Source organism: Nannospalax galili, unplaced genomic scaffold (assembly GCF_000622305.1).
Source record: "Nannospalax galili isolate Female #2095 unplaced genomic scaffold, S.galili_v1.0 scaffold212, whole genome shotgun sequence".
In the NCBI taxonomy this organism is placed as follows: domain Eukaryota; kingdom Metazoa; phylum Chordata; class Mammalia; order Rodentia; family Spalacidae; genus Nannospalax; species Nannospalax galili.
The window spans coordinates 1,108,254-1,119,260 of record NW_008333884.1 but is presented as its reverse complement, the minus strand read 5'-3'; the positions used below and the strand labels follow the sequence as shown (position 1 = coordinate 1,119,260).

At 42.7% G+C, this 11,007-nt stretch overlaps 1 protein-coding gene across 1 annotated transcript in view; it reads left to right on the top strand.

The window, feature by feature from the left end:
* The first annotated feature begins 4,455 nt into the window (after positions 1-4,455).
* The window catches only part of Ssh2 (slingshot protein phosphatase 2), a 297,577-nt gene continuing 291,025 nt past the window's right edge, over positions 4,456-11,007 (top strand). The window contains exon 1 of the mRNA XM_008828731.1: positions 4,456-4,754. Coding sequence (XP_008826953.1) covers positions 4,692-4,754 — 63 coding nt within the window. The 5' untranslated portion in view covers positions 4,456-4,691. The remainder of the gene's footprint in view (positions 4,755-11,007) is intronic.

Sequence of the window (11,007 nt, the reverse complement as noted above, 5' to 3'; positions counted from 1 at the left end):
AAAAACCCCAAAAAAACCCCCCAAAACCCCATGTTATGTTAGATGGGTGTGATCACGCATGCCTTTAATCCCAGCACTCCAGAGGCAGAGGCAGGTGGATCTCTGTGAGTTCAAGGCCAGCCTGGTCTACATAGGGAGTTCCAGGCCAGCTGGGGCTATAGAGACATCCTGTCTCAAAAAAAAAACGCTATGTTTACAGAAAGAATCTTTTTGAAAATATTTTATTTTGGAAACATATACAAATTAAATATTTAATACCATTCTTAATATTACACATTCATCTTATTTTTTCATTAAAAGTATGTAACATTAAGCCAAACATTGTGACACATGCCTGTAATCTCAGTATTTGGTAGGCTAAGACAGAAGGATCAGGGGTTCCAGGACTCAGCCACATAGTGAGTTCAAGACCAGCCTGGATTGCATGAGATCTTGATTTTAAAAAATGGTATATGACCTAAATCCCCCAAATTTTCCCAAAACCCCATATATGTATCTTTAAATCTTTTCAACTAATCTAAATGTTCTGTGTAAATATTATTTCTATGGCTGTCAGGATGTGTAGGAAAAAATGTTGAGAAACATTGCTTCTTAATGAAAGATCCTCCACGACATTTAGTAACTATGTGAAATATTCAAGTGTATCATTCTGTAGAAAAGGTCAATAGCTCTCAAAGCTTAAGAACCAGTTGACCTCAGGAACTTCAGGTTTCCCTATAATTTTACTCCTGGAGAAATGGACTCGACTGGCACAATTGGGCCTCTAGTTTCACAAATGGGAAGAGCGAAGTACTATATGCAGAACTAGTACTTTTGTCTCTTTGGCTCTGTTGAGAATCCTACTTTTGGCCTTTCTTTTTTGCATTGCTGAATGTGGTGATGCAAGCCTGTAATCCCAGCACTTAGAAGGTAGAAACAGGAAGACCAGGAGTACAAAGCCAATATCCACTCTGTAGACAGTTTGAGGTCAGCCTGGACTGCATGAGACTTTGTCTCAAAACCCAAAAAACAAAAAAACCAAAACAAAAAAATTAAGTTAGTAAGAGGGTCTTTGGATTTTCATAGTAGACACCACTTCTCAGATCACCCGAAGACCCAGCAGGAACCTGGACCCCAGGGAAGAGCAGGTACAAATGGTGCAGAAAGAACAGATTTCTTCCATATGATACAGCTTAGTTCAAAAAAGAGGCTGTACTGGAATCTGTAGTCAAAGCCCAAAGGTCAGTATCATACAAAATACATTTGCCCTATTTTCTCTGTTTCTAAAGAACTTGGTACTTATCTGGACTTTTCCCATATATCTATAATACTTCCATTGGAGCCAACAAAGGTGATTGAATTCACAGCACCACTAAACTATACTGTAACTATTACTTGATATGTACACTTCTCCCTGATCATAGGCTATAAGCTCTTGAGATACTTTGTACTGTTCTTAAGACAGCAGTGGGGAGCGGTGGGGGGGGTTTGGGGGGGATGACATAGGGGAGGGGCTGAAGATAGCTCAGTGGGTAAAGGTGCCTGCCACCAAGCATGATGATGACCTACATTGTGGAAAGGGAGAAGCATCTCCCATGGATTGTCCTCTGATTTCCACATGTATGCATGGCGTGTGCATGCCAACACACAAATGCATGCATACATGTGGGCACACACACGCACAAATAAATAAATAAGCACATATAAGAAACAAAACAAAGGAGTCATTTTTCTTTTCTTTCTTTCTTTTTTTTTTTTTTTTTTTTTTTTTGAAGCAGGGTCTCCCTGTAGCCCCAGCTGGCCCGGAACTCCCTATGTAGACCAGGCTGGCCTTGAACTCACAGAGATCCACTTGCCTCTGCCTCCCAAGTGCTGGTACTACAGATGTGCACCACCACGCCCAGCTTGGAGTCATTTTTCTTAAAGGACAGCATTTATATACATCTGTAACCAGAGCTTGGGAAGCAGAGACAGGCAGATCCCAAGGGCTTGCTGGTCAGATGTAGATGAATTGGCAAGCTCCAGTAAGAGACTCTGTCTCTAAAAGGAGGGGCATCTGACATCAACCTCTAGCCTCCACACACTGCACACATGTATGCATGGACATATACACATTCTCTTGTACACACACACTATATATCTAGTATATAACACATACATAACATGTTCTCGATTAACAAATTAATAAATACTCAGCAATAATTTCCAAATTTTAGTTTTTAATATACCAGAAAGAGATATTTCCCTTGTAAATTGATGACTTAATTTCCTGGTATAAACAGCACAAATTTGGGTACTTTATAATCCAATTTGATCGAGATTTTATTACCTTAGATTGCTGAACAAAAATGTTCTATACCTACCTATATAGGTAGGTATAGATGTATCTTGACCACTAATCTACAGTGTGTAAAAGCATGAATTACATCTTTTAAAAAAATTCCCTTTTACTTGAAGCTATTTTCAGCATAACCAATGCACTCAACAAAGCTTACCTGAACTCAAAGCAAACTACAGGGAATAGAAAATTATCTTAATTGAATGCAGGACTTTTTAGTTTACATACATTATCTCATTTGATTACAAAAGTCCTGTGAATTAGGGTTTCCTCTTGGAGAATAAGGAACTAAAGCTCAAAAAATTAAAATCATTTGCATAAGGTTTTACATAGCCAGAACTGGAAGCCACATCTGACTCACAGTAGTTCTCTTTCCCACTGTAAGGAATCAAATGTTTTATCTTCCAGATGAATTTCTTTTTCTTTCTTTCTTTCTTTCTTTCTTCCTTCCTTTCTTTCTTTTTTTTTTTTTTGAGACAGAGTCTCCCTGTAGTCCCAGATGGCCTGGAATGCTATGTAGACCAGGCTGGCCTCGAACTCATAGAGATCCACCTGCCTCTGCCTCCCAAGTGCAACGATTAAAGGCTTGTGCCACCAAGCCCAGCCCCAGATGAATTTCTTAAGGGTTTGTCACAACCTATAAGAAGATAATCCATGTTGGCATCCCTAAATCAGTATGAGAATCAACATACTGAGACATATTGATTTGAATGCTTATTCTCTGGTTTATAAACACATATTTCATTGATTTGAGGCCATTTGGCTTTCAGCTACGGAGTCTTGGCTCTGTATATAGCTTCCTGTTTGGTCTCTTAAGTATTGGTTCAAAGCTCTTCTGAACTTTGCCTTCTCTTTTCCTGTTTACTATGGAGCTCTGGGAAAAGCAGATTGTTTAATCTGTGAACCATACATCTTTAATTTTGTCTCATAGGCACTCTCGATCACCACTAGGGGGCAAAAACCTACCAGCTGGTTTCTGTGTCATACTCTCTACAGAGGACTGCACAGTACAGGGACCCTCAGTGATTCTTGATGGAACCTCCCTGCTAATTATTTCAGCCACAGGGCCCCAGGGAGAGAACAAAGGCTCAGCATAGAGGGCTCTTGTGTCATTTAACCACACAGCAACCAGAAAGAGCTCATGACAGCCCCGTCAGTTTAAAAGGAGCAATAAGATTCAAGAGTGTTTGAGTGACAAACAGAAAGGAGGTGGGCTTTAGAAACTCCAGACTCCTGAGTGTGTGTTTTCAACGGCTTTGATCATACGAAGCTATTTACCATCGCATCCACCCAATGCTTTCTCTGCGTAAACATCAATGGTGTTTGCCATTGTATGATTTTTTTTTTCCTTTTGAATCTTGATTTTTTTTTCCCACTACATCCTTGGTTATGTTGTTTTCCGTTTATCTTTTAGAAATGTATTCCTTTAAAATATCTTTAGCTATATTTTCACCTATGCCTAGGAAATCCAGAGACAGAAAAGAAAGCACAGGAGCAAGTCCTAGTTAGAAATCCTGCACAGCAGGAGGCAAAAGAGAGGTAAACAGCAGGCTGGATCTTTACAACTCTCAGCGCTGCTCTCTCCGCTCAGGTTCAACCGACCTTAGCATGGTACCAGAGGAAGCGTACGGGGACCATGAGGCTCCCAACCGGAACACCTTTCAGAAAGTCTCATCACCAACAGTGACCCGAGGGTAGGAAAGCTCAGTGAGCGCCCCCGCGAGAGAAGACCCAAATGGGGTTTGCCCAGCGCAGCCTCTGCAACCCCGCGCAGCCTTTTCCCACCAGAAGCCGCGCCTGCCTCGGGATTCGCGCCTCCGTTTCTTTTCCCTAAGGTTGGCCAGGCTGCGCGGTCCACCTCACAAAATGGTTGTCTGTCAGAAAGGACTCTGGCGGCGCCCCCACCTAGGACCCCCCTCAGCTGGAAGGCTGCCGGGTCCCCGCCCTTCCCGCAGCACCTCCGCTGAAGACAAGCCGCGCGAGCCCCAGCTGTGGGGCCGACACCCGGGAAGAGACCCGGGAGCTGCGGCGCGCGCGCGCGCACTCAGACCGCTTTCGGCATCTCAAGGGTTACGCGGCGGCGGCGCCGAGGGGAGAGGCGGTTGCTGACAGGTGGCGCCTGCGCACTGGGAGCGCTCATTGTGCCCCGCAGCTGCGAACCGCCCGCCTGCCCGCCAGCTGCCCGTTCGGCGCGTCAGTCCGCAAGAGTCGGGTGGTGGGTGGGGAGCTCGAGGCCGGCCCTGCGGCCTCCTCTTCCTCTCCGACCCCCTCACCCCGGACCCGCAGCCGCGGCCCCCATCTCGGCTCCGTCAGCCTCCCGCCCCCCACACTCAGGACGAGAATGCCCTGCCCGGAACAGCCCAGCAGCACCTAGATGGCTTTGGTCACGGTCCAGCGGTCGCCTACCCCCAGCACCACCTCCAGCCCCTGCGCTTCGGTGAGTCTCTCCCGGCGGCCGTTCCAGGCTTCTGTCACTGCGGCTCCGCTTTGCCTCAGCGGGTCCCGCCGAACGCCACTGCGCACGCGCCGCGCCGCGCCGCTTCCCAGGCCTGGGCACTCTGCTGCCGCGAACCCCCAACACTCACTTCTTCCCGACGAGCCGTAGCTGCGACCCGGCGTTGGGTTTTGCCCCCATCACCCGGAGCACCCAGCCCCTGACAGCGCTCGCTCTGAAATCTCCCCCAGCATGCTTCCCATGGCTTGAGTACTTCCCTTCGGCTATGAGTCATTTTTGCTTTTCACCTCCCCCTTCTTTTACCCTCTGTTGCTCTGTTGCCGGGAGGGGATGGGGAAGGGGCACGCTTACATCGCCCAGGATCCACGCCCGCGTCTTTGACCCACACCATTGAGGGACCGGATCAGTGCACTGCACACCCTTCGGGCTCGCGGGGTGCGTGCTTTCCCCGAGTCTCTGCATCTTTCTTGGACTCGGTACTGTTCATGCTTCGTTGGACAACTGAACGGTAGTTATTCTTTGATTTTCATCCCTCCACTAAAGGATGCCAGTGGTCTCCTCTTCTTCTTGGACTTTTACCTTTCTCGGTGAGGGGCTGAAGCATCTGGTGCTGCTGGATGGCCAGTGCGGGTTCATTTCCACCTTACAGATCTGCATTACGCTCCTTGCTCATGATCTTTCTTGTTCTTGGATTGTGTTTGAATGGCTCATCACTTCAGATGCCTGTGCCCGAAAAGTATGTTGCTAAAAAGAAAATCCCCACCAACCAGCCTTTTTCTGCTTGGGCTTCTCTTTGCCCTCACCCCACCTCCCCCAGTTCTAAGGCTTCATTTTTGAAAATATCTGAAAACACACATATTGTAGTAGTTGGGTGAAAAATGGGCCTTAAACAACCATCTGGATGAAAATATGAGCAATTGAGTTTTTGTGTGTTTTTTTTTGTTTTGTTTTTTTTTTTGTCTTTTTGAGACAGGGTCTCCCTGTAGCCCCAGCTGCCCTGGAACTCACTATGTAGACCAGGCTGGCCTTGAACTCACAGAGATCTGCCTGCCTCTGCTTCCCAAGTGCCGGGATTAAAGGTGTGCGTCACCACGCCCGGCCAGAATTGTAATTTTTAACATTGCATTGGTGGATTTAGTAGTGTCAAGTTGCAAACAGGTATTCAAAAACACTATCACCTTTCTCTTAATATTCGTTAACTGAAATGTGAGATTTGCTATCGTGAAAATATGCTGCCAGATGATTTCAGTATTGTTTGCTGAGTTTCAAAATTGTGTTGCATGTCCTGGTGGTTTCTTCTTTTTTAAAAAAAAATTTTATTATTTTTATTTTATGTGTTTGAGTGTATTGTCTGCATGTATGTGAGTACACCCGTGTCGTGCAATGCCGCGGAGGTCAGAAGAGGGCTTCGGATTTCCCTGGAACTGCAGTTAAGGACGGTTCTTAGTAGCCGTCATATGGGTGCTGGGAATCAAACTGGGTCCTCTGCAAGAGCAGTCAGTGCTCTTAACCGCTGAGCCATCTCTCCAGCCGGGGTTTGTTCTTTTTTGAGTTTTCTTGTTGTGTGTCTTGTGTGACCAAATGAACAACTCTACCCTAATTCAAGAAATGATTCCATTTCAGAGGTTAACTTACTGTGTGTTTTTCCAGAATCTAGAACTGAGATCTTTGGGTAGTGGATCAGAGGGGACAGTTTCCACTGGTTTATAGGGAAGATGTTTGTAGCAATAGAGTACATTGTTTTGCTGAACAGTGAGTGCACTTTGCTAGGAGGAGGAGCTTCTGCCTGAAAGCTAGTAGAAAGACTCCCTGCAGTGGGGGGCTTGTAAGAGTTTCTAAAGCTTTAAGATTCTGTGGTTTAATAATTGTACTTCAAAACTGATAAGACATTTTAAGGTCTGTTAAAGACAAGTGTCAGAGGAGAAGAAACAATATATTTTTATGAGTAGATTTTCTGCTTAATGGTAGATTTTCAAACTTCATAACATATCTTCAAACTATCTTTACTTCACTAGTAAATCCTTTGGTTTTGTGGTTACTGGGCCTGGTTTTGACTGAGAAGGCAATCAAGAGTTAGTGGATACATACATGTGAAGTAGAAACCAGTATTGTCACAGTATTCTCTCTGGGCATTGTTGAAAACATTTTATGTTATAATCATATATTAAGTTAATATCTTACCAATTATCTTGAAATGAATGACTAATATACAGTAAGGTCATATCTACTTGATATGATTTCATTAAGCCAACTTGGGTTGCTTTAGAATCTGGAGGATTCTTAACAGTCACTTTTTCCACACCCAATTAAATTGATCATGTACTAAACTCAGTTGTTCAGCTAAACGATGGATATTTCTGTATCTCCTAGACTGATTATTTCACTGGTTTATTCTTGGTCCTATGTATAAAGGAATCCTGTGGTCAGCATGACTGATAATCTTTCAATATCCACAGCCTTTTTTTTGGTTTTTTGAGACAGGGTTTCCCTGTGGCCCCAGCTGCCTTGGAACTCACTAGGTAGACCAGTCTGGCCTCAATCTCACAAAGATCTGCCTGTCTCTGCCTCCCAAGTGCTGGGATTAAAGGAGTGTGCCACCATGCCTGGCAAAATATTTTATTATTTTTATTTTATGTGTATGAGTGTATTGCCTTCATGTATGTGAGTCCACCCATGTCATGCAATGCCGTGGAGGTCAGAAGGGGGCTTCGAATTCCCTGGAACTGGAGTTAAGGACAGTTCACAGCCACCATGTAGGTGCTGGGAATCGAACCTGGGTCCTCTGCAAGAGCAGTCAATGCTCTTAACCACTGAGCCATCTCTCCAGCCCCATCTTTCCCTTTAAATTGTCTTCCTATTTGACTTCATCTAGAGCTACTCAGCTGAGTTGTCTCGTGGTCCTTGTACTCCAGTATTTGGCCGCTGTCTGACCTGCATATATTTTGCTGTTGTATCTCTTGCTGCATAAATAGGTTGGGTTGTTTGTTTTGAAAGTGAGGAAGAGTGCAAAAGGAAGTCATAGAGACATAAATAAGGAAAGATTTCATTTTGTGAAGCTGGAGAGTTAATCTTTTCGTCATTTAAAGCATTCTCTACTACTTTTCACTATAGTATGTTGGGCATTATAATACTGTCAGCTCTTCTGTATTTTTCACTGAGCACTAGACAAGCTTGATTACTGTGATGCTTGGTCTCCACTGCCAACTTGACTGTGAAGGTGTTTCCAGAGAGGTTTAATTGAGGAGGGAGGGCCCATCCTAAATGTGGGTGGTACCATTCCATTGACTTGGGTACTAGACTGAATAAGAAAGAAAAAGAAAAGCCGGCAGAGTACCAACATTCCTTTTTCTCTGCTTCCTCATCTGCCCAGATGTGAGCAAACTCCTGCTGCCATGCCTTTCCCTCCAAGATGGACTGTACACTCAAACTCCTTCTTAAGCTGCTTCTGTTAGGTATTTGGTCACAAAACCAAGACAAGTAACTTAATACACTCACCTGCTAGGTGTGAGTGTCTATTATAGATACTAAGACATATAAGACATTACTAGTCTATCAGGATTATGTAATCTGGGTACCAGGGCTGGTGGGGCAGACTTGAGATGGGAGAATAGAAAAGGAGAGTGAGAGGAATGATACTGTACACACATGAACAGTTTGTAATAGTCATAAATATTGTCTGAATTCAGATAGATATAAGTTCCCTAATAACATTAGTAGTAAGAATAACAACAATATCTAATATCTCTTGGGTTCGCATCTATGTATACCAGGCATCATGCCAAGTATGTACATGAATTAACTCATTTATTCTTCATAACATTACAAAGGGAAGTTGCTTTTATCCCTGCCTTACAGATGAAGATGTTAGGCAAGGGGTATTTAAAGACTGTGTCCTGTGTTGCTCAGCCAGTGAATGGAGTTCTAATTCAAACTCAGATGTGACTAACTTTTGAAGGAGGATATTGAGGTGATGATGATGAAGAGTCTCTCAAACTACTTTTTGAGAGATGTTTTGAATTTCATAAGCCAAAATAAAAGACAGGAACAGCAAGGGATCCTGGTAGAGAAAAGCTATGTGCACCATCACTTAAAGGCAGAAGACTACAAGGCATATCTGAAGGAATGAATTAGACCAGTTTGAGGAAGGATTTATTTGGAAGAACAGAAAGAAATAAAGGGTAGCTAGGGCTGTACAGGAACTGCTGAGCTAGGTGTTTGAACTTGATGGAGAAGGTAATAAAAAGTTCTTACAAGTTCTGGGCAGATATGATCACAGTGGTGTTTTAAGAAAACTGATAGAGGAGCTATGGGCCAGAGAGATCTCGGGAAGGATGAGAGAGGCTTAGTTAAGGCTGGTAAAGCCTCAGCTGGGATTTTGAAATCTCAGTGGAAGAAAGAGTCAAAACAGGGATTGTGGGAAAGATTCAAAGGACTTAGGTGTAACTGAATATAGGGGTAGAGGAATCAGGTACCAACTTTTGGAATCTATTGTTTTTCTTAGAAAATAAATGTTTCTGCCATGCGTGGTGGTGCCTGCCTTTAATCCCAGCACTCAGGAGGCAGACGCAGGCAGATCTCTGTGAGTTCGAGGCCAGCTTGGTCTCCATTAGTGAATCCAGGCCAGCTGTAGCTACAGGGAGACCCTGTCTCAAAAAGAGCAAAAAAAAAAAAAAAAAAAAAGAAGGAAAAGAACCAGAAAATAAATATTCCTAATTAATAAGGATAATTCAGAATTCTGGGCTAGGGGTATAGGCATGGCTCAGCTCTGGGTTCAGTTCTTAGCATGACCACCATTACCACCACCAGCAAAAATGCTCCTTCTCTCTGTTCTTTGTGATATACATTTTATTTTTGTAATTAATGCTTAATTTTTAAGAATTTTACATTTTATTTCTAATTGATGAATGAAATTTGCACATTTTTATGGGGACATGCATGTAGAATTTGATGATAATTATATCTCTCACCTTGGGCTTATCATTTCTTAGTGTTGGGAATGTTCAAAATCATCCCTAGTAGCTATTTTGAAATATACAATCACTTATTATCAATCATACTTCTGCTGTGCTATAGAATATTAAAAGGTACTTTTTCTATCTAACTATATCCCTGTACTTGTTAAGCAACCTCCCTCTTCCTTTCACACTTTTTCCAGGCTCAGATACCCATTAATCTCAAAACTTCTATGAGGTCAACTTTTTAGCTTCCACACAGAAGGGAGAACATATAATAGTTTTCTTCCTTTGTCTGACTTATTGCACTTGACATAATGTTCTCCAGTTTTACCCATATTGCTGCAAATGATAGAATTTATCATTTTTGTAGCAAACTAATATTCCATTGCATATGTTCCATATTTTCTTTACCGTTTCATGTGTTGATGAACACCTAGGTTGATTCTGTAACTTGGCAATTTTGAATAGAGCTACACTAAACATGCTAATGCAGGTGTTTCTTCATATGATTTCATGTCTTTTGAATATATACCCAGTACTGAGATTTCTAGATCATCTGACGTTCTCTTTTTTTTTTTTTTTTTTTGGTGGGGGGGATCCTATTAATTTATATTCTCACTAACAGTGTTTGAGAATTCCCTTTTTGTTTGTGTATTTACCAGAAAAATTTTTTGTTGACAGAAATTACATATATATATATGCAGTATGCAAAATATCTTGATAATGTATATATTAAAGAGCAATTAAGTGAAGCTAATTAATTCTTTTTATGATGAAAACATTTAAAATCTCTTAGCAATTTTCAGTTGTACAACTATATTACTAACTACAGTCATGCCCCTTACGTAAAGTAGATCTCTAAAACTTATTTCTCCTAACTAAAACTCTGTAGCTTTGAAACATCTTCCTATTCTCCCCAACCTCTAATCTGATATCTCTTGGGTTCTCATCTATACCAGGCATCATGTTAGGTACTTTACATATATGAATTAACTGATTAATTGGTTGGATACATTTAATTCCAGGTCACAGCAACACAGTGTTCCTATTTTTGTGATCTACTTCAATTCCAGAGCAGCCCTATGAGAGACAGGTACATTGTTAAAATACACTAAAGCTTACAAAACTGGTGTATGTAAGAACCTGAACTAGGGGGCTGGAGAGAGGGCTCAGTGGTTAAGAGTACTGACTGCTCTTGCAGAGGACCCGGGTTCAGTTCCCAGCACCCCCATGGCGGCTACAAACTGTCCTTAACTCCAGTTCCAGGGGAATCCGAAGCC